This window comes from Epinephelus lanceolatus, chromosome 18, assembly GCF_041903045.1.
Source record: "Epinephelus lanceolatus isolate andai-2023 chromosome 18, ASM4190304v1, whole genome shotgun sequence".
In the NCBI taxonomy this organism is placed as follows: Eukaryota; Metazoa; Chordata; class Actinopteri; order Perciformes; family Serranidae; genus Epinephelus; species Epinephelus lanceolatus.
Genome location: NC_135751.1, coordinates 6,271,551 through 6,296,581, shown reverse-complemented (window position 1 = coordinate 6,296,581; position 25,031 = coordinate 6,271,551). Strand labels below are relative to the sequence as shown.

General features: G+C 40.3%; 1 protein-coding gene across 2 annotated transcripts in view; it reads left to right on the top strand.

Moving 5' to 3' along the window:
- LOC117268579 (junction plakoglobin a) overlaps positions 1-25,031 on the top strand; it is a 242,118-nt gene that overhangs the window by 106,517 nt on the left and 110,570 nt on the right. For both annotated transcript variants that reach the window (XM_033645157.2, XM_078161288.1), the window contains exons 2-3: positions 12,571-12,625; positions 17,807-18,040. In XM_033645157.2, the coding sequence (XP_033501048.1) occupies positions 12,610-12,625; positions 17,807-18,040 (250 nt within the window). In that variant the 5' untranslated portion in view covers positions 12,571-12,609. The remainder of the gene's footprint in view (positions 1-12,570; positions 12,626-17,806; positions 18,041-25,031) is intronic.

Sequence of the window (25,031 nt, the reverse complement as noted above, 5' to 3'; positions counted from 1 at the left end):
GCCATATCTCATCTCGTCACCCCAAAAAACACATTTACTTTTTAGTAAGCTAACAACATGTGCTCCCTCCAACTTCTGCTGAAATTTGACTGCTTTCATTTTGCCAGGAGCTTGGCTCACAGTCTGTCAGACTCCAGTGGCTCAGTTAGGTTGTTGTTTGCGTAGTCCTGTATATATCAGTCTAAAATAAGCTAAGGCATTTATTCCTTTTGCAGCAGAAAGCTAAGGCTTCTGTCATCACATCATTACCGTATCTTACGTGCAGTGTAAATGTAGTATTTCGCCTTAATTATGCCAGTGTTGCCCAGGGAATTTCCTCGTGATGGGTGTGGGGCTGATTGTTGTTTGCATAATCCTGTATGTATATCGATCTAAAATGAAAACTATAATAGCTGGAACATTCATTTATTTGCAAAGGAAAGCAAATGCCTCTTTCTCCCATTTCAATAAGTGATAAATCTATCACAATGCCTTTTCACTATGCCTATTAATATGAGCATATTTAAAACTAAATAATATACATAGTTCAGAAAACGTGAAATGTTAAGAAATATTTTGTTTGTGTATCTACATTTAAAAAAATTTGGATCAACATGTAAAATACCCCCAGAAATTTAGCCGACTCCACTGACCAACTGATTGTCATCACCATCTTCATTGCTATACACGATGCTTGTGTTGATATGGAGTCTTGTATTTTTTTTTTGTGTGTGTCATTTTCGAAGTGGACTTACCTCTATCTGGTGGAAAGCTGACACCTTTGTGTTTTCAATCTCACCTCCTGTGCCAAGTGCTGACTTGTTGTGACATGAAGGCTGGTTAGAGGTTCTGGCAGTCCAGCCATGTCAGGGAGTCCCACTGGAATGCTTCTGGTGGTCCCTAGTGATTTAGCAGTGTCAGCTCTGGTCTTAAGTCAGGATGTGATCACTGATGCACCTCTTTCTGTCTGACCTCCTCCTCACTGATAAGATGCTGTGCTCTGTGTAGGAGGGTCCTTCTCATTACTAATCTTTGATGTGGTCAGTGGTGATTAAAGTTTTAATTGAGATACTGGTCTATGTGAGCAGGTTTGTGGTATGTGGTTTTTCTGTCCTCACATAAGCGACCAATATTTTATAATTAACACTTTGCCCGCCACTGACGAGATTGTCCGTCATTTCTGACCCAACGCTTCCCCGCCATTGACGAGATTGTCTGGCAATCTTTGTTCTCACTCTTATAGGATAGAGGGCGCTGTTACACATCATGTGAAGTAGAACAGCACTACCGTGTCCAAAAACAAACAAAGAAGAAGAATTGCTCGAAACCGGAAGAAGATGTTGCAGCTTGTAAACTGCACGAAAATGCAGGCACCGATAAAGAAAGAAAACGAGTTTGGTGGGACAAAACAGGAGAGGGAGACAACACTACAGACACTGAACGATTACTGAACATGGCAACGTGTTCTACCTCGAAGAGAATATTATTTTCATTATTATTATTCTTAATTTTGTTATTATAATTGTTATTATTATTATTATTATTATTATTATTAATATTTTCACTTATACATTTTAAACTGATGTAGGGAAATGAGAAAAATCAAAAAATCTAAATGTAAAAATTAATTTGTACTTGAAAATGACATTATTTGACAAAAATGCATCTTTCTCAGCTTATGACATGCAAATTAAAATGATGATAAAAAAGAAATGAAATAAGATAGAATAAAATGTTTTTTGTATTTAGAAATATAAGTTCTCTTCTTTGGTTTCTTGTATATACTGTTTACATATTCATAGGAAAAAATATTCTGTGGGTCTTGAAAGATTAGTGAATATGATCAAAAATGCTGGCGATGGCTGGTGACTTAGAAAAAATACCCTGGCGGGGAAAGTGTTAAGTGATCACCTGAGCCAATTCATTTTACTCATCAAGACCACAGGATGTGTTTGAAAGCACCAAAAGAATGTCCCATGCTCAAAATATTAGCTAAATTTCTGCAACCAGCCCAGTCTCACTCCCCACTCATGAAATACCAACGCTTGGTCAGTGGCCCTTTGCGTCGGACACTGATGCGCAGGAGCAACCTAAGCCTATGATGGGAGCAACTACTGTAGTGTAAATAGCAAGAAAGACCTCATAGGATGGACGGAAAGGCTGATGGGCAAAACAAACCCAACAGCTCACTGTTTGATTTTTGTACTGCCAAAGTTATTCTAATTTTATTAATGTAGTGTGCTTGTATATGTAGCAGGCTACGCAAGTGACAGATGTAATGTGATGATATTATGTTAATAACAACCATACTAATTCTAAGCCAAACCATGATGTTTTTTTCTAAACCTGACCAGGTACTTTTGTTGTCTAAACTTAAGTAAACCTAAAAACGAAGTGCATTACCTACATTGTAAGATTATTTTAGAAAATATTGTATGCATTCGACGAGCACAAACTACATATCCTGGGAAAACGGAAGTGTATTTTGACGATACACAAAATGAGCGTAAATTGACACGTCTGATGCAGGATGGTACCTGTTTTGACATGTAGGTCCGCTGACCAAATGTTGGTATTCAACGTGTTAGGATGAGAGCATGTTGTTTCAAAAGCCAAAAAAAATCAGTTTTTCCAAATTCCCTTTTTTTTTTCCCCTGAATTTTACAATTCAAGCACATTTTGCCATCAGAAAGAGTGTCTGATCATGTGGTGGATGAATACATATCAACAATTCAATAAGAAAATGTTAAAAATGTAATGAACATCATTTAATTGCATTTCCTGCATTTCCATGCTTCTGCGCTGGCGATAGCCGTTGCTGGAGGCATTATGTTTTCAGGTTGCTGTTTGATACACTGAAGAAGGCTTAGGCTGAAACGCGCCTGACCTTGTGTTGCCCTATTAAATTATACATTTTGACTTTTTTGGCTTTTGTGAGTGCTGTTGCCCACAAGTTTTTGTTTTCAGGTTGTGCCTCAGTCCATCAGCACGTTGTCCATCTGTAGGTCTGTATGTCCACAGTATCTCAGGAACACCTTGAGGGTCTTTGACCAAATTTGGCACAAATGTTTACTTGGACTCAGCAATGAATTGATTTGAATTTTGTGGTTGAGGGTCAATGTCCCTGTGACCTTGCATCGGTCTCATTCTCATAAATGCAATATCTCAAGAAGGCCTCAAGGGAATTTCCTTAAATTTGGCACAAACGTCCACTTGGGCTCATGAATGAACTGCTTAGAATTTAATGGTCAAAGGTCAAGGTCACTGCGACCTTGCAGAACATGTTTTTGGCCATAACTCAAGAATTCAAGCATTCATCATTATAAAACTTCACACAAATGCCAAATTGACATTTTATATCCAAAAGGTCAAAGGTCAACTTCACTGTGACATATAGATCTTTTGTGCTGCCGTGGGAAAAAGTGTGTGTAGCATTCATGTTTTCACAGACATGGATGTAAACTGTACGTGCAACTTGACTGGTGTGCTGAGGTGTACAATCATGAGATGCTATTTGTAGTTTATCAAAAATAGTTCTTTAATACAGTTATAAAACAAAACATTCCATCCATTTCTAAAATGAATTACTTCACATCAGAGCTTAATATTGCGTCTGCTTTAAATTTAGCCTTAATTTTTGACTTAGCCACCTCAGACGGTCTCTTTCAAATGACCGCAGTTTCCAAAAATAACATTCATTGTCAGCATTTGGTTATCCAACAACCCAACATCAAAGAATAAAGTAACTTCCCTCACAATTTAGTGTGATTTCTTAATTGATAACGGATGCAGGTTAAGTGATTTATACTTCCTGTGAATATAATCCAATTAATTTCACGAGTATAATATGTTTGCACTGTGTTAACACGCCATTTTGAAAAGCGGACATAGTGATGTGTGTCCTGGGCCATTTCAATCCAATAACAGGTGGTTTAGCCATGGTGATGCGTGATGGCTAGTTTGATACAGAATCAGTAGACACTGCTTTTGAACCCCCATGGAGACAAGAGGATTTAACCCTTAAAAAACAGGATTGCCTGCAGACAGGAGGTTGTTGTTTGCATGGTTCTGTTTAAATAGATTAAAAAAAAAAAAGCTGAGGCATCTTTCTTCCCCATGTCATTACCTTATGTTACCTTACATGTGGTGCAAACATGGTATTTCTCCCGCTTTACACCGGACTTTCCCTGTGAGTTTCCCTGTAATGTCCACAGGAGATTGTTGTTTGCATAATCCTATATATATATGTCAGTCTAAAACAAAAAACATACAGCTAGACATTCATTCTTTATGAAGCAGAAAATCATGGCACCTGTCCTCTGTGTCATCACATTGTATGCTCGTAATCACGTCACTGTGCTATATTATGTGTGGCACAAAAACACGTGGCAGCGCCAAAGGAATGAATGATGAATCTCTCAAAATGCCATTGCACTCTGCTCATAAAAATGAGCATATCTCAAAAACTAAATAATGTACATAGTCTAAATTATTTATGGAGTTTTGAGAAATATTTTGTTTATGTTTAAACTTTCAAGATTGAAAATCTTTTTGATTCATATGTATCATTTTTTCATGTTGTAAAATCTGATGACAAAACAATTTTTGTATTTTTTTTATCACCAAATTTCAGTACTTTTATTATTAATTAAATTGAAAAATGTAACTGAACATTCAGTTTTAATTTCTAACCAGACTGTGAACAGATGAACCAGACTGTCTCTCATTATAAATTAGGCATTGCTTTTACTGGTGCAGTGGAATAAGATAGCTTTTACAGCAGAATGCAGACACTGGCTTATATGTCACAACACACACACACACACACACACACACACACACACACACACACACAGAAACAACCCAACGTACACAGCTGACAGGCTGTTTTCATTCTCACCCACCTCCCCTCCCCTCCCCTCTGGCTCGCCACTATCTTCATCGTCTTTCATGTCATCACCAGCTCACCTGTTCTCTCTCCATTCCCCTTTTTCATTTTTCGTCTTTCCTTTTCTCATCTGCCATCTGTCTTTTTCTCTATATATTTTCCTTTTCTTTGGCTCTAATTTTATGCTTCCTCCATATACTTTGCTTTGCAGAGCTTAGACACCAATGAGGGAACTCTCCAGCATCCGGCGACAAACTTTCCATGACATTTTAACTCCACATATATCCTACAGAGTCTGCTCAGTTTTAATTAGGCAGGGACTCCAACAAACATATGGAGGCACAGAGCAATTTACACCACACTGCTGTAAAGGGTTGGCTGTTTAAAATGAGAGGATACAACAAGGAAGGTGCTTGGAAGAGACATTATACTGTAAGTTTTGTGAATACAAGTTGGATGCTTATAGTTTTCAGAGTGAAGCCTTGCAGGGGAGTCCAGGGGGCATTCTTTGAAACTTTTCATATATTATATAATGATAATTGTGATCAATTGTGCAATTTCTTAATTTTCTTCTGTCTCAAAGGAGGATGTCTAGGATGCTTTGTTGCTGTTGAGCCATGTGCTTCTTTTTCGCTACCTTTTCTTACACTTCCTTGTGCTGCACTTAAGAGTGTCTGCCAGTGAAACATCCTTTTAGCGGTATACACATCGACCACATTGCATTACACCAGTTAACAACCGATGCTTCATACAGACAGAAGTGGTAATCAAGGCACAGTGGACGAGATGTGCCGATCCAGGGAGCAGATGTGTTTATGATTTGAGCAGGCCGAGAGCAGACGGAGATGACCAGACATTCACATTTCACACATTAAATCTCAGAGATTATTATAGATAATATATTTCAGAGCTGACATATTGGCTTGATATAAATATTACGCCAATATGTCAGCTGGAGACAGTGGAGCCCCATATGATTAGTTGGAAATATCTTTGTTTCTCTAGTGAGATTGTCATCAGCAGGTTGTCAAGCAATGTAATTAATCAGTAGTATACAGATGTCTTAAATTCCTCATTAAGGAAAGGTTTCTATCCTGATTGGTCCTTAGGGCATATCATTTATATTGCCTAGCCCAACCTGAGATCATCTTGAAGAGATGCTGCTGTATGGCCTCTCCTTATTTATTTTTTTTTGCAGAGAATGGGCTCATCTGTAGGTTTTTGACAGGTAGCTTGAGATAGCAGGAAGTGAAGGAGATAAGTGACCTTCAACTTTGCATCATTGCATCGGTCTTTTGTGTATGTGTAACAATCCAGGATTAAATCTGACATGGGAGCATGTTTAATAAAACTCCATCTCACCTCTAGTTACATTTACACCTACATTGTTAGCTGTCTAATAGAAAGATGTAGTTCCTCCAGTTGTCTTGTCCCAAACAAAATGTGTGTGCTAGTCAATGGTGAGAGACAAAGAATTATCTTATTGGTTTGAATTGTGCCGTGAATTACACAAAATAAGTTCTCAAGTAAGGTTCCATGGGGGACAACGTGAAGGGAGGGACTTCGCATCTTTATAGAAAACAAGTATGTTTAAAGTGTACAGATTGTGTCCTTGGCTCAGGAGGTAGAGCAGGTCATCCCCTGATCAGAAGATCAGTTCAATCAGCTCCTGCAGTCTGCATGTTGAAGTATTCTTGGGCAAGATAATGAACCCAGTGGCTGCTCCAATGGCATTTGAGTGTGTGTGAATGATTACTGAGTAGCAGGTGGCATCGTGGTATGGTAGCCTCAACAACAAGTGTGTGAATGTGTGTGTAAACAACAAACTTTGACCTTGTCACATATCAACGTTTGGTCATGGACTTTCCATGTCGAGATATGATGTGCAAGTTACCCTGGGTACGTTGGTTGTTGATTTTCCGGGACGCCGTATCAACTTAAACCTGTGACATGCATTATCTGCTTTCAAAATACTCTTTTGTTTTCACAGGAAATGTACAGTTTGCATACAGTGTCTTTCAATATGAATGCACGACATTGGTACGACGACTCAAATTGACGTTTCATGTCTTTTGATAACAAATGCACATGGTTACATTTTGCCCACACAGGCATATGGTTGGGTTTAGGCAACAAAAGGATGTGGTTGGGTTTAGGCAACAAAAGGATGTGGTTGGGTTTAGGCAACAAAAGCAGGGTTTGGCTTTACAATCACTCAGGAACCAAACACTGGCCTCCTGGGTGAAAGTTGTTGGTGGTTGGACCCATCCACCACCCTTTCCACCCACCCTACATGGACTTTCACTGCTTTAACTTTCGTTGTTGTCTCATCATGTTTCCCCTGACACTGCCAGGCTCCATTCAACAATAACAGTGGCCAATGTGAAAGAACAGCTTTTTTAGTTGAGGAGAAACAGATCAGAATTTAGCATTTTCCAAATAAGAAGCTAAGAAGCTGATTTTCACTTACAGGTGTAAATAAAGCCCATGAGTCATTAAAGTACTGTAGCACATGTTTGTCTGTAGCCCCCCTCAGATCAACACAAGAATTTGACTTGCTGAATTAGGTATTCTGGGAGAAAAAGTGGCTCAAATATCCTCAAAAACCAGGCAGACTGGAAAATGTAATTCGGCTTAACCTTTGTGCCTGGTGTAGGCTGATATCATATATATCATTGTATCATATTGATCATTGTCATTAAAACTGCTGCGGCCATCATTATTGATGACTAGCTTACTTTCTGTAACCTGCCTCCATTAATTACTTAACACAGGCATCAATGAGAGAGGTGGTCAATGTTAATTTAATCAGCAAGGAGGAACAAAAAAATCTTACATTTAATTTCTGCTGTGTTTGTACTGTTCAAGGAAGCTGCTGCTGTCTCCCATATGCAGACAATGTGTTGTAATTGAGAGTCAATTGATTTTATGAGGGCCGATGGTGTTATTAGATAAGGTACATTCACTACATTTGAAGACACATTTAAACCTACCGAGCAAACACACACACACACACACACACACACACACTATCCACGAGTGTAATGCTGCACTTCATCATGAATGTTATATTGTGGGAAATAAGACACTGTTCTTAACACATGACAGAGAAGAAAACTAAAGGGTGAAATTTAAAACTACACACACACACACACACAGGGCTGATTGATAGATGTGCGAGATGACACAGAGCCTTTTACAGCCGCTTTGGGTGTAAAATATGGGTGTTAATTATGGGTGGAAGTACTGAAACATGACCTTTCTATCACATGTACAGTACACACATCATCACTTCATTGCAAACACAAATTATGCATAACATAATCTATCTGGCCACATGGGATCAGCGAAACAAGCTGAAAACTCATCACTGACATATCACCAAGGATGTATAAAGAGACCTGGATACAACTTTGTAGGTAGCTCTCAGTTAATTCCTATGAACGTTGCTCACTGGTGCGTGAAGCCAAAAAAGCTCTTTGTACGGAGTATGAAATTATCCAGATCTTCCGCCACTGTGGGGCCTATGGAGCAGGCACACTAGTGACCAACGACAGCCAAGCATAGCCTCTTTGTTGCATTTTTTTAAATTAGGTAGATGTATTTTGATTATTATGTGTAACAGACACGTTTTATTTTACTAGGTCAAGTTATAACCAGAAGTTTTTGTCACATACAGCAAACATCTCCTCACGATCCGCTAGCTACATGTCCTCTGCATATGCTGTGAAAAAGTCCGGTCTCTGTAGGCAGCCCAGGCTCCGCAAATGGCAACAAAAACATTTTGGTCCAGGCTGCACCAACCAGCCAGCGCGAGACCGGCAAAAGCAAGCACACACACATGAACGCAGTGCCCATGTTTCACGGTCTCGTGCAAGTGCGCACACGTGAGTGCGGTGCCCAGAGAGGCAGTTAGAGCTACAGGCTACAATGAGGCTAAAAGACGAGCTAGATCCGTTGTGTTTGATAACATTGTTGAACGTAAACAGAAGTGAAGTATTTTTGTTGCCATTTCTGGAGCCTGGGCTGCCTACAGAGACCGGACTTTTTCACAGCATATTCAGAGGACATGTAGCTAGCGGATCGTGAGGAGATGTTTGCTGTATGTGACAAAAACTTTTCAAGCTTAAGAAGACTTAGAGAGCCGTTAACAGATGAATGAAAGATAGATAATGCTAAATCTAGACAATTCAGACACACAAAATGTAATTGGTGGTGTTATTTCAAATCATTTACAAAACAGCGGGTACTTAATAACAGCACATATGAAAATATGAAACCAGATAAGTATGACAAAAGTATATGTCCCATACCTGTTTACCTCAGCAGTATAATGTACATTTTTACAGCACTAATTCCATCAGCACTTCAACAGAGAGTTATGTCATGTGTCAACAGTAGACAAGCTGGCTTCATTATAGAGATCATGACCCTGACTCCGCCTGTTAAATATTAGTTTAATCAAACTGCATGGAATCATTGAATGTTTAACCCCCCCTTTTTAAGGTCTTTACTGTGAAACATTTGTGCAGGAAGCATTAAGTATAATTGGCATAAGCTTAACACCACAGAATAGAACTGCAAAGTTAAAAGGAGACACTGAAAGTAGCAGTGTGGTGAGCAAAATGATTGATGTTGTAGCACTGATGGAATTAGTGGAAATGTACATTATACTGAATTTACCATGTGAGCCATTTTAATTGAGCATAGCATTTATTCAGGCAGGACACCATGTCAAGCTCACCTCACATTCCAGCTACATTAGCTGATCCCAAGCAGTCCAATCAACTGATAGATCAGCTGATTGATTAATGGAAGGCAGTCAGCTGATGGATCACATGATTCCTCTCTATGCAACCAATAGGCTCTGTGCACGAGCTCCACTACTTCCTGAAAGTAAGTAGGCATGAGTATTTCCTGTTCTATACTATTGGATTAAGTGATTAATCAGGTGTGTGCTGGGTGTGCCGCACACCTGATTAATCACTTAATCCAATAGTATAGCACAGGAAATACTCATGCCTACTTACTTTCAGGAAGTAGTGGAGCTGATGCACAGATCCCATTGGCAAATTTCATTCAGGGTGCCCTATTTAATCTGCTTTGGCCTGCCTACTGTTACTGCTTCCTCTGCAAGGCACTTTGCAACCTGCCTCCACCCCAAATCCTCCCTTCCATGTTTTGTCTGACCTAACAATGTCATTTCTGTTTGTCATTGATGCTGGCGCTGTTCTGTTCTTGGGAGGTCTTCACTACTGCTCTCCCTGCCTTGGGCTTTCATTGTAGGTGCTTGGAAGGGCAGGGAGGCTTGTTCTCTCTGCCTCAGGCTGTCCTCATTTGCACCTGGAAGGGCAGAGAGGTATTCTTTCTCTGCCTTAGGGCTTTCCACATAGGCACGTGGAAGGTGCTGTCTCTGCCTAAGGCTTTCCATGTAGGCATGCAGAATTGCTGGAGAGGTGTGCTCTCTTCACCTTAGGCTTTTCACTTAAGTGCGTGGAAGGGTGGAGAGCTGTGCTCTGTCTGCCTTAGGCTTTCTGCCCAAGGAAAGACAGAGAGGCCCCAGAACAGAGCCATTCTGCCAAATATAATACTGCCAATGGAAATAAAGTTTTCTTTGACTAATGTAGTCCTGACTGAAGTACATTTAACCCTACTAATGCTTTCTACCCAACTACTGTTAGCAAATGGTCCTTATTTTTTTGTGTCAGCTATTATTTAGAACTCATAAGAAACCTACTGGCGACTAGCAATTGCCAACCAATCTGAATGTCTCCTGGGTAATAGTGAGGTGTCTTTACATGTAGCTCCACTGGTGGATGTGCTGGATGTACTTGAGTGTAGCAATATCTTGTGTGCACTTGCATAAAAATACTTACATCATCTTCCTCTGAGCATTAGTGGGAATTCCCACCAGGCAGTGGGGATTGTGAAGGGCTCTTGGAAGGGAAGATGAGTCACTGTGACCTTTCACCAGCTGTGGCTTCTGGGAGTTAGATAAAGGTGCTCTCTGGAGTTTTATATGCTTCACAGCATTGACATTTGTGTAACTTGCAGCTGCTCCTCAGGCAGTATTTGGCTTTATGGAAAGAAATTATTTCTTATCACACCAGCAATAAATATAAGTTGCACGCAGTAAAGAACATCCTCAAGTTTATTATGGATGTTATACCCTCCTTCTGTGTGAGTGTCAAAATATGGTATTGAATGACAAATATATGCACTCTGAAATCACTGGCATTAATATGTACTCACGTCAGGAAAACTGGTGTACATGTGACTGGAGGCTCACGTTTGATTTGTGGAAAAGCAAAAGTACCCCTGACTGACCCCTCTGATGAACTGAGCACATATATGCAGCATGGGGTGTATATCTTGGAGGTAGGGCTGGGCGATAAATCGATTTTATCGATTAATTTGAATTTGTAGTTTAGGCCGATTTGTTTTAATGAAAATGGAGTTTCTATTTAAAATCCGCCACCGCCGCTCCACGCTGGGCTCCCGTAGTTCAGAGTGGGCTCACCCCCCCCACCCCCCCCACCCCCTCCCCCCGCGCGATACACATACATGGCAGCAAGCGGGGAAGAACTTGTTCAAGAGAGGGGACGAGTTCTTCAGCACTTTTGTGTGCTCACTTGTGTCTGTGTCTGTGTGCGCATCAGGGCCGAACTCTGCCGTGCGCGACACAGAGAGCAGAGGAGGATTTTAGACGCGCACCCTGTAGGGACAGAAATGACATGCCGTTGTGTAAATAAGATAAATAAGTGTTAACAACGCCAAGCTGGCAGACCCCCGAACCGTAGTAAAGGGACCTCCGAAGACCATTAGCTCCTTTAGCTTGTGTTAGCTCGTTGTGGCAACAACACATAAACAACGGGACTTCGTCTGCGTAAAAGAACGGCACTTTATTTTCAGCACTGCAGGGGTGATGCACAACCTCTCTCATCAGTGTCTGACTTTTACATAGAGGGAAATAACTCAAAAACAGCATGCAGAACTGTGTAGGCTTCTTCACTGTGGCTGCAGAGCACATGCCTCACTTTCTTCCTGGGGCGCATCCGTCTGACGTCACACACCACACCCGGCGCGCTAACGTCTCATACCTCCTACATCAACTAGACACATACACAGCTACACACACACACACACAAGCCACACACATCAGGCTCAGCCTGTAACATAAGGCTATTTAGTTTGTTTAATAAAAGGACAAGATATAGACCTGTTCTATAGGAAGGGTAACCTTAAATGACTTCTGTTGTGATCCAATATGATAGTAGGGGAAACACTGCCATATGATAAGAAAGGGGTCCGGTGGAAAGCGATCACAGATGCAGTCGCCATGTATATTGCAAGAGATGTGGTGCCCATATATAGGCTACCGTGGAAAAGCTGGGGTTTATTCACATACTGAAAGTTTTGGACCCCAGGTATGTGCTACCAGGCCGCAAATATTTTGTTTTTAACTAGGAGGGGAAAAAATCGATTTAAATCGTGAATCGGATTTGTTGTGAAAAAAATCAGAGATTTTTTTCTTTTTAGGCCGTATCGCCCAGCCCTACTTGGAGGACTGTGACAAGAACAAATTCTTTAACATGCTGTACAGAATATAGTGATTAAAGTTCTAATCCTTCAGAAAAGGATTAGCTTGGATCTTGTAAGGCAATCCTGTTTGCAGACCTAATGTTTCCTGTCTTTCTCTGCAGGTCAGAGGTCAGTAAAGGCAGTGGTACCAGTGGGTGGAGATGATGTCCATGCAAAGTAAGTGCTCTATCAGCACAGTGGCCAGCTCTTTTCTGTTATTGATATCTATAGTATACATCTGAAGCACAAACAGTCACTAATGTATAATGTCTGATGTTCCTTCATTCTAAAACTTCTTACTGTGTTGGGTGTAGGTAATAATTAGGTGTTAAAGCCTGAAGGGTGGAAACCCCACTGTTTTTGTGCTGGTTTATTTTGTTTATTTCCTACTAAACATTTGTGCAAATTCCTGTGAGACTGTACATTAAAGAGACGTACATTTTTTTTTACCAATAAGTGGAAACTGTGACCAAATGCTGCTCAACAAATATGAGCCCAACCAGCCTGATGGGGGTGCTATAAGTAAGGCCCAAGAATTCTTCATTAGAAAGGCCACACCACTCACACCATTAGTCTGACTGACATGAAATTGGACACACAAGTCTTAAAGCATGTTACAGCCAGCCTGACTATTTTCTGGAATTTTGATTTTTTTTTTTTTTTACATCTCCTACTAAAACATAGGTTAGATCACTATCAAATTTTCTGTGTTTCATTATAGGACCAAGCTTATTAAAAACTTGTTTATATCAAAGACATTGACCACTGCACTTCAAAAGGGGCGTGCCTCAGCACATATACAGACATAACTCCAAAACTGTTGGACTGATCATCATCAAATGCTTTGTAAGGTGGGCCACCATAGTTCCAAACAAGTGCTTTGACTTGGCAAAAATTTGGCTGTAAATTAATGACATCAGTGAATGACTTATTGGCAGTGATGTAGTGGTAGCTGATGAGGCAAGTGTACTACTAGGCAGGTGGGTAGGTTGCCGAGGAGTAGATGGGTATACTTCTTTATACTGCAATAGCTTTTTGGTTGATCGGTGGTTTAACTGTAAATGGCCAGAAAAAGAGGTGGGTATACCCTTGTATACCTGCGTACCCACTACATCACTGCTCGCTGGATATTTTTAATTAACTCTTTGAAGCATCTCCCCAACTTATTTTTGCAATTGACAAATAGAGGGGTGACGCCATTGCCATAAAAGCACGTGGCCTGGCATAAATCATAAATCATCATCATAAATCTTTTAGTTATTGTTAATGTTAATGATTTTTTACACCTCTCAACTGTTAATGGTCTGTGCTCGCCTAGACCCCAGATCGCAGTATGCTGCTTCATATACAGGCAGTGGCCCACCTGTTGATCCTCACACAACACTGACAAACAGTAAAGACTTTGAAAATTGAAACCTTCATGATACTATTAGTGTAAACAATTGGCTTTCTTTCAGACACATTTGCATAGACCATTTTCCATATGTGTGTATTTTATGCAGAGGTAGCTATTTTACAGACATGTCTGGTATTTTACTGCTGTGATGCCCCATAATATTGTTACTGAATGTCCTTTCTAAGGCGCCCAAATGGCATTTTTGGATGTCTGCCTCGACAAACATCAGGAAAAAATAAATACTGTATTAAAATAATCAACTTTAGTGTTGTCATGACCAGAGTTGGGTAAGGGTTACCCAAGGGTTACAGTAATCAAAGTACTTCACTGCGTTACTTTTTAAAAAAGTAACCAGTTACTTTACTGTATTACTCCCTGAGTAAAGTAACTCAGTTACTTTAAAAGTACTTCCAACATTACTCCCTGAGAAAAGTAACTCAAGCACTTTTAAAGTACTTTTGAGTATTCTACATTTCCTATTGGGCAATGGACCACAGGGCGCTTAACCTACATTTTTTGTCTCCAAAATTAAAGTTATGGACCACTTGCCCTTCACTGAGATCCAATTCTCCCATCACAGTCGTCACTTTGACCAGTAGAAACACAGAACGATCTGCTGCCGTAGACAACTGTATGACAACAACACCCCAGCGTTTTTAATATTTCCTCTAGAGATGTTACCACATAGAGTAAAAGGGGAAATGATGGTGTGAAACAGTCCGCTATTTATTAATCCCTCTGTGTGTTTATATATTTACTTTTCATCCGCTCCCGCTATCTTTGTAAAGTTAACATATCGCACCGTCATTTCAAACTCAACACTTGTTTCAAATTAAAAGCCCCTTATAACCTCGCCTGAGAGAATCCCTCCATTTTCTAAATAGGCTTTTATTCTGAAATATTTGTAGGAACTTGGCTGTGGAGGATACATTTGCTTGATGTTTACATACGGTGCTTCAAATGTAGCTCCTGCCTTCTGCTGACGCTTTTAGGTGACTACAACAACATGTCGGCTGGCACATGAACAGACACAGTGACTCAAATAATAGTGAAAGTAATAAAAATAGGACAAGAATAACCTGATGACATCACACATGCCATGAAAGACGACCAGGGATAATTGGTGAGTACCAGCGTGTAGTGTGTACCAGGCATAATGCAAGTCCTGAGTCTGACCTGTCTGTCAGCGAGTCCTACTTCACCTTTCTTTAGACTCCACCGTAGACAACGGCAGCATTTCTCCGACCACGTAGCGAGTTCACAAGCTTCGTAGTCTCGCCACCAGACAATCAGAGATCTCCGCCTTCTGATAGTCTGGGGACACTCCTTTCTAAAGTGTGTTTAACACACCGGCAAAAACGGCCGGCAACAAAGCAACACCTCTTGCATTTTTGAAAAGGACACGCCTACTCGGAAATGTGTGCTCCCCCTTTTCTCGTCCGCAAGGAAACAAACACACAGAGATCTTGAAAATGGATGCCGAGAGATTAAACTCCGTTTTATCAAACGTGTGCTCATCTGTGAAGAAAATATTTTTTACAGTCAATGTCTTAGTTACAACATGATTGAGCTAACTGGAATAGTTTCATGTCGTATCCGACAACGGGAGGCTTTTAACAGATGACGTCCTGATGTTAGCTTTGCTGCTGCTGTTAGCTGTCCCTGTCAGCTGATGCTTTCTAGACATCGTGATTTCCCAAAACTGAATAAATACCACACATAGCAACACAAAACTGCTTTGCTAGCTCAATCATGTTGTAACTAAGATATCCGCTGGAAAAGATATTTTTTTTCACGGACCGTTTAATGAGTTATTACCTATTACAGACCCCGCTAACGGCTAACAGGGCTAACAGCTAACGGTTAGCCCAGCTAAACGTGCACACAGAAATAGTAATGTTTGTTCAATCATTGTGTTTATAGACTTTACAAACATCGGATTAGTCTAAACGGTGATACAGTGATGTGAAAAATGTGATATGTGTACATATATATATACATATGTATATATATATATATATATATATATATAAAAGCTCTGCTGGTTTTCTACCCGGACTATAGAGGGAATCGCCTTGTTGTTTACAAGGCAATTCCCTCTATAGTCCGGCCGGACGGATGAGTCATGGCCTTGTAAAAGATTATGTTTGTTTCTTTTAGTTGGCGAGAATGTATCGCCGCAAACGCGACAAACATCCACTAACTTTGATGGTGTTTTCTGCGAGCACAGCTGAGCCATTTTGTACTGCTACACGTGTTTCTAGTCGGACTATGTTTACAAGCACAAGAGTTCAGCGAGCCACCGAAGGACCGCCCTGCAGATTTACTATTGGTTCTGCAACATAGGGAGTTTTTTAAACTCTGAAATTTTATCCGCCCATCTAAACACAAAATCAGGGAGAAAGTCATCAGTCTTTAGTTAAGCAAAGCGTCTAAAGAGTGAGTGAGTCTACAAGCTTCGTGGCTTCTTTCAGATTGATAGGTTTAACGTTACAGTATCTCCATTATTAGAACCAAACAACAGCTGTTGCTGTTTCGGAGCTGAACAACCAGCGTTATAAAAGTAATGGAAGTAACTGATGTCTTGTTTGAAAATGTACTTAAGTATTTGATTACTCACACAGCACACTAACGCGTTAGGTTACTCGTTACTGCAAAAAGTAATCAAAGTACTCTGGTCATGACAATACTTGAAACAGGATGTGTTTAGCCTTGGTGCTCTGGCTCCATTGTATTTAAAAGCTTACCAGGTAGCTCCAAGCACAATATCTCCAATCAAAAGTATTCATGATTCAGGGCGGTTTACCAAGGACAACAACATACACCTGTGTGAGATCGAGGTTTCATTTAAAGCTGGGGTAGGCAGTTTCTTTGGATTAAAAACCAATAACAAACTGGGCTAAGAGAACTATAGACTTCTGCATTTCCCCTTGGCTCTGTTTTCTGGCTTTAGAAAATCCAACCTGTGACAGGAGACTTTGGCCAATCACAGGTCATTTCAGAGAGAGGGCATTCCTATTGGCTGCAGCAAAAAGAATAAATAATCAGTCTTTAGTTTCAGTGGTAGTATGTGCGATTTAGCCCTTGCATAAATTAAGGACCACAGACAGCAACAGAAAATGGCAAAAGATGGTCAATTTTAATCTTGTATCTGAAAAAATATATAATATTTATATTATATATTTATATTTATATAGAAGAATATTCTCAGTTCTCTCACCCACGGCATCACTGATGGATTTTAAAACTTCTGTTAATAGTTGTAGAAGTAGTACTAGTAGCAGGGGTGGAAGTAGTAGCAATAGTGGCAGTAGAGATAGTAGTGGTAGTAGTAGCAGCAGTAATAGTACTGATAGTACCGATAGTAGTGGAATTGGAAGTACGAGTTGTAGTAATAGTAGTTGCAGTGGCAGTATGGAAATAGCAGTAGAAGTAGTGGTAGTAGTGGCAGTGGTGGTAGCAGTAGCAGTAGTAGTTGCAGTAGTAGTAGTGATAATTTGGGAGTAGTGGTTGCAGCAGTAGTAGTAGGAGAATTAGTGGAAGTAGTGACAGTGGTGACAGTAGTGGTAGCAGTAGCAGAAGTGACAGAATGGAAGTAGCAGTAGCACTTGTAATAGTAGGATTGTTAGTGGTAACAGTAGCAGAGGTGGTTGCGGTAGTAGTAGTTGCAGTGTGGACATAGTGCTTGTAGCTTTAGTAGCAGAAGTAGTAGTAGGAGTACTAGTAGTATTGGTGGCAGTAGTAGTAGCTGTAGCAGAGGTAGTAGCAGTAATGGTAGTGGTAGTATGGAGGTAGCGGTAGTAGCTTAAGTAGCAGTGGTATGAGTAGTAGTAGCAGTAGTATAGGTAGTAACAGCAGTAGTAGTGGCAGTGCAGACGTAGTGGTAGTAGCAGTAACAGTTGTAGTTTGAGGACTAGAAGTATTACCAATGTCTGATCCCAGCCATGTGTTGTTCCCTGCAGTGAGTGAGGCGGACAGTGTGGTGAAGGTGGCTGAATGGCAGCAGACCTACTACGCCTCAGACTCTGGAATCCAATCAGGGGCCACCACAGTCCTGGACGACGAGAGCAGCACTAATTACAGCGGCCGTAAGAAATACAGTGGTTGTACTTCAACCAGTACTACCACTGCTCCTACCACTTCCACCAGTGGGGGAGGGGGAGACGCGGCAGCTGGTGGACTAGAGAGTCCCTCAGGTGAGACTTTTTATAGCTCTTTAACTGAGAGGGGCCAAAAATCATTGGATTTAGTAGTAGTTTTGGATTATTTCTTTCATTTCTTCTCTCTTCACTTTCTGTGTCTTTGTTTCTTTTGCTAACACTGGCTTTCATCATCTCATTCTTTCTCTTACTTTGTTGAGCATTAGTGTTAATTGTTATGGATCTGTGTAGCTTTTTCTTCTGTATTTATGATTCTTATTTTGCTAGAATAAATGAACTGATGTGATATCATGTAATATATTAATCCATTTCCTGGTCCATTAATTTGCTTGTTCATAATTTGTGTATTTGCCCATCAATCTGTCCGACACACACGATTATCCCAGACACCACTGAATGGATTTTGATGATCCATTATTAATTTATGATGTGTTTAAAAAAATAATTTTTAACATAGTAAACACATTGAGTTTGTTATGAGTAAATGCAGGTCAGATGACTTGTTTTTCTTCTTTAGAAATAACACTTTTCTGCCATTCATCCGTCTTCAACTATACAACCAATCTCCACGTTGTGAGCTAATCTATCACAGTTGATAAGAAGAAACTTTGTTTTATCCTCAATTCACTCAGTTACGCTCCGTTTCTCTGCAGTCGCCTGACACCCACGGGAAGAACTAAATGTCTCCTCCAGGAAATAAGCACTCACAAACAAGTTGTTTTACAACTATAACTGTCCCACCTGTGCTGTTAGTTGAGCTCACTTTGATGCAGTGATGCTTGTACTTTCAAAGCAAATACACATTAAGAATTACATGTAGTGTACATAGAAAAATGTCAAATAAATGCAGTCAGTAATATGTGGGCTATGAAAGCCCTAGCTATGGGCTATAATTCTCATAACTTAGATGTTACTTGCCTTCCCTATTAAAGTCCACCTGTCATGGAATGTAGATAAGTACATTTACTCAAATATTGTGTTTTTTGAGGTAATTGTACTTTTTAAAATTTTCCATTTCATGCTGCTTTATACTTGTATTCCACTACATGTTGGTACTTTTAAGTACACTACATTCACAGTATTTTACATCTTTTTTGTACCTATTGATTTTCAGATTCAGATTTGTAATACAAAATATAATCAGTTAAAACATTATGATGTATTAGCCTTTTATAGATCAAGCTACCAGGCATTATATATATATAAAAGAAACAATAAAAATGAATCCCCCCTCACCTTTACCATCTGCACCATTAGTGATAAACACTTAAATGCATTACTAATTATAATCCAGTGTTATGATATTCTGAAATGGGCCATTCTGCATATTAAGTACTTTTACTTTTGATATTCTAAATATATTTTGATTCTCTAATACTTATGTATTCTAACCTAAGCAAGATTTTGAATGCAGGTCTATTACCAAAAGGCACCTTCTGGGGCTGAAAAATGAAGCCAACATGGAATGCCAAAAACTGCAGTCTCTCGAATGGCCACTTGAGGCTGGTTCCAAGAGTGAGTCAATCCTCACAGAGCACCCCAAGAATGAGTCCTAAGACTACCTTCCCTCATTTTAAAGTCAGTGGGTTTTCAAATGGGTTTTTGTTACATGTCTGAAATAAGGTCTGTGATTAACACAAGCTTAAGAGACTTTCATCTTTTGTTCTACAGCATAGAATACATTAGTAAATACCCCACTCGTGAATTTCAAAAACCTTTATGTGTCTGAAAGAAGGTGATTGCTAACAAGTGACTAAATGAGACTATATAACGTCATCACGCTGAACACAGCTTGACAGCCATGCTGTTGGGATGGCATTAAGACATGCAACCATAGTTTGGTTTGTTTATAGCTTAATGTTAGTGTAGGGGAAGATAATATGATAATATATGAAATAACACAAAATCAACAGTATGTATAAATGGATTAAAACAAGAAGTAACACTCGTGTGGGTTATTTAATTTGGTGGTAGTGAGAGAGTAGGCCTATGTGAAGATAAATCGGGAACGCAGGAATGCGCAAAATATTTATCTAAGGAATCCTAAATTAAGATCAAGGTAATTAGATCTCCTGTTCGACATCAGCTCTTACCACTGCCCAGCGGGTCACCTGTGAGGGGAGTTTGTTGCCTCCCTTCTTAGCAGTGAATCATGAAGACGTTTCTCCCGGGGCCCCGAACTTTCACTTTGCAACTCCCGGACTTTCCAGTAGAATGAAATCAGCTGGCGCACTGTGGAAGAGGGGGCGGCTGAGCCTGTGAAGTCTTGTGGGTACCCCCACATCGGTTCTCTTTACACTGCAAAAAGCCTTTGGGTTTGGCACAAGGATCACTGTGGCAAGTGGCTGGCAGCCACTGGGTTTGATGAATCTTTGGCTGAAGAGGCAGGTCGAAGAGGGCACTTTTCTACTTGGACTTTTTTTTTTTTTAATATACTTTATTAATCCCCGAGGGGAAATTCAATTTTTCACTCTGTTGTCAATTACACACAGGTCCGAACACACACATGCACAAACAGGACCTATACATGCACTAAGTGGAGAGATGTCAGAGTGGGCTGCCCATGACAGGCGCTCTGAGCGGTTGGGGGGTTCGGTGCTTTGCTCAGGGGCACCTCGGCAGTGCCCAGGAGGTGAACTGGCACCTCTCCAGCTACCAGTCCACGCTCCATATTTTTGGTCCAGACGGGGACTTGAACAGGCGACCCTCCGGTTCCCAACCCAAGTCCCTATGGACTGAGCTACTGCCGCCCCGCTTATAATAATGGTGAAAACAATATTGTTGGCCATTCGATATTGTTATCAAAGTTACTATTAACGTGCATAAAAGTGTTGAAAAACTGGAGATAAAGGAAAACTGGATAAGCAAAACTTTAAAATAACTTTGATCGTGAGAGTATAAAAGCGTAACTAAAACGTAAATACGAAAGAGGCTAAGATATGAAAACAAAAGAAAAAAACAAGAAGAGCACAAGAGAGTGAGACAAGGGAGAGGAAATGAGATGGAAATACAAGATAGAGAAACACACAAGAGACTAGAGAGCGTGCGCACCAGAGCGCACATGTTTTTAACCGGCCAAAGTGGGCAGATCTGATAAGGCGGTCTTCTTAGTTGTAAAACAGGCTGATTACTTTATTTCAAAAGAAATGTAATGCTTCTTATTATACCAGATCATATATAGTATATATATATATATATATATATATATAGCTTTGACATATACTTTGACATGTTACACGCGATAGGCACATACTCTTATCATTATGGTCAAAATCGGTTCTTAACATCCAATTAAAATGAATACAACTGAAACAACCTATAGTGGCAACATATAATGAAAAACAAAATGAGCAAGCACATATTTATGCAAACAAGTTGATTAAAGAACCCCAATTATATTTATACAACTCCAAACACATAATATGGATAAAATGTATAATTTCACTTCCAACAGACATTTCAATTCTATCACACAGAAACATTTGGTAAGAGAGGGGAGGGCATGATTTCCCCGGGGCAATGTGAATGGACAGGATGTGGCCGAGCAAAGAAGCATTGTTTCACGACAACTAGTGGGTTGTTCATCACAGCGTTTTGCCCCAAGGCTGGATACTTTAAGATGGCATCTGAAACTTGAGGGATCCCAAGTGACTTTTTACCTCCTTTTGGCCTAAGGATGGCTGAAAGAAGTTTTTGTCCAGTCAGGGTAATAAAGGGGTGAGTCCTAAACATTTGACCCCCGGTGGTCTGGTGGGTCTTGTTCATTGATAATACTGGTTCAAGGGAAGTCTAGAGAGGCTGTTCCTCTACATTAGCTTGTTACTTCTGACAATTGCATTTTGGCGTCAAACATCATTAAAGTTACGTTTATTTAGTGAAGTTTATCTTGCTGAACGAAATGTGTATGTATCATAAAAGTTTGTTGGTCACAGATCTTATTTTCTGCAATAATCCAAAATTTAATGCAAAAATTGTAAAGCGTTTTGATGAGGAAAGCAGGGCATAGCCACCTTTCACGTCAGCCTACAGAAACATGTCATCCCTGGAGCACTCTATAGACCCCCAGGTTAAAATGCTCAACTTTACAGCAGAAATAAACATGTTAACAGCTTGGTACAAAAAAATGGCCGCTTTACCTACACTGCTCAAAAAATTAAGGGAACACTTAAATCACACATCAGATCTTGATGAACAGATTATTCAAGTTGAAAATTTTTACGGATGCACATTGTGTAATTTGTTGAGACCAAAATGACATAACAACAATCAATGGAAACCAAATCCATCAAACCATTGCGGGCTGGATTCAAAATAACACCAAAAATCAGTATAAAAATTAAATCATAGGCTGATCCAACTTGTATGAATTTTATCATGGCAACTCATAATGTGACTCAGTAGTGTGGATGGTCCCCACATGCCTGTATGCATTCCCAACAACATCTGGGCATGCTCCTGATGAGTCGGCAGATGGTATCCTGGGGATCTCCTCCCAGTATTTGATCAGGGTATCAATGAGCTCCTGGACAGTCTGTGGCTGTACTTGGCGGTGTCAGATGCACCGTCCCATAGGTGTTCCATTGGATTTAGGTCAGGGGAACGAGAGGGCCAGTTAATGGCATCAATGTCAACCAGGAACTGCCTACACAATCTGGCTACACGAGGCCCTGCATTGCCCTGCACCAGGAGGAACCCAGAGCCCACTGCACCAATGTAAGGTCTGATAATCACTCTGATGATTATATCCCAGTACCTAACAGCAATTAGGATACTGTTGGCTATGACATGGAGGTCTGTGTGACCTTCCAATGATATGTCTCCCCAGACCATCACTGACCCACCGCCAAACCAGTCATACTGAATGACGTTACATGCAGTATAACGTTCACCAGACTCTTTCACACCTGTCACATGTGCTCATTGTGAACCTGCTCTCATCTGTGAAGAGAACTGTGTGCAAATGGCAGATCTGACAATTCTGGTGTACTTTGGCAAATGCCAATTGCACTGCACAGTGCTGAGCTGTGAGCATAGGTCTCACTAGAGGACGTCGGGCTCTCATGCCACCCTCATGGAGTCTGTTTCTGACAGTTTAGTCAGAAACATGCACACCAGCAGCCTGCTGGAGGTCATTTTGTAGGGCTCTGGCAATGCTCCTCCAGGTCCGTTTTGCACAAAGGAGCAGATACTGGTCCTGCTGCTGGGTTGATGCCCTTATGGCCCTGTCCAGCTCTCCTAGTGTAAAGGCCGGTCTCCTAATATCTCCACTATACTCGAGAGACTGTGCTGGGAGACACAGGAAAACCTTCTTGCGACCACACATATTGATGTGTGGTCGCAAGAAGGTTTTCCTGGTTTAGCAAACTAACAGAACACACTCTCCATTGCACTTGTTGTCACTTTCATTTTCACCAAAACTGGTAAAACTGATTCACAATCAACTGTGTTTCTTAAATGGACAGATTGATATTCCAGAAGTTTAACTGTCTTGATGTTATACTGTGACCATTAAGTGTTCCCTTGTTTTTATTTATTTTTGTTGGGCAGTGTAGTTTCCCCATTCATGACACCTGTTTGGGGGGTTGTTTAACTACCTCCAAATATGGTCACTTCAAGCTCCAAGTGCCAAACTTGAGGCTTTAAAATGGGAGTCCACAAACCAATGGGTGATGTCATGTTGGGAATGTCCATTGTTGCTACTTTTTAAGTGATCAATCTGAGCATGTCCAAGTATGTAGACAAGCAATTTTGTATAAACACAACCATGTGTACATAGGCTTCCCATGTCTGTTTTGGAGTGTTTCCAGCCCTTTAATGTCTGAATGGCTAGTCTCAAAATCAGACACCAAACTGAGTTGAAGAGTTGAAAAGGCATTGGTATGTACCTATAGGGAATACATGATGTAGCTGAGCCTTGTTACTCATACGCTGTAGATGTAGTGGAGACTAAAATACTTGTAGTACACTGCACACTGACATGAAAGCTTTATGCATGATGGTACCACAGCCTATACTTTTGTAGAACATATTTTTAAAAACTGGCATATGTGCTTTTTAAAAGTTAATGTATGCAATAACAAGTGAATGCTCAAAAGCAGATAAGCAGCCTAAGTATGAGATCATACTCAGTGCTGGTTGGACTCCTCCTTGTTCTCTGGAGGGCTTATACCACAGTGTAAGTCGCTTTTTACTCACAGGTTCACTCAGTACTTAAATAAATAGACACTTTAACTTTCCTTAATCAGCTTCTTTACATCAGTAAGTCTCTCCTGAGGGTCGATGATTTGACTCCTGTAAAGCCAAAACCCTTCAGTGTAACTGATCTGAATGGGGAATATGCCACGGTTGAGACAAAATGAAGAGAGAAAATGCAGCTTTTGGTTATAGCTCAGTCAATACTAAGCTGAAATGCTCCTAATGTCCTTCCTTGGGGATGATATGATGGCCACTTCACACCTGAAGCAGCATGTAATGAATGTGTTTAATCTTTATACCTGCAGCTCCTCCATTAGTTTCAGCTCTGTTGTTCACACTTTTCTATGAAGGTTAGAGTCAAGACTGACTATTGTAATTCTTGTGAACTGTGCACTGATGTGCGCAGCACACAAATAAACAGATTAAGTGAAATGAGAAGAAATAAAAGGTGTAAACATGCCTGAAATGATCAAATTATTCATTCAACCAAATATTCAGACAAAATAATTCCTCTTTTTGGCTACTGTTCCTTGAGTCAAAGGTCAATATCTTCATTACTGACTATCTGAGAATTGTGCTGTGTACTTCAAGGGGAACTCCACCAATTTTACAATTTTTCATACTTCTCCCTCCTCTTTGCTGTGTCCACACTGCAAGAACTCAGAACAATAGTAGTTCATAGAACATTGTTTTGAGGGAATTTTTTCGCTTGAGTGATGTAAGTGTACAGTGATCGGTCCAGATGTATAAGTGTATGTTGTGTGATGTACGTGAAGTGATGGTGCTATACAAAGTGTCAGCCAGTTTATGGGCCTCCAGTGTTCCTATTGGC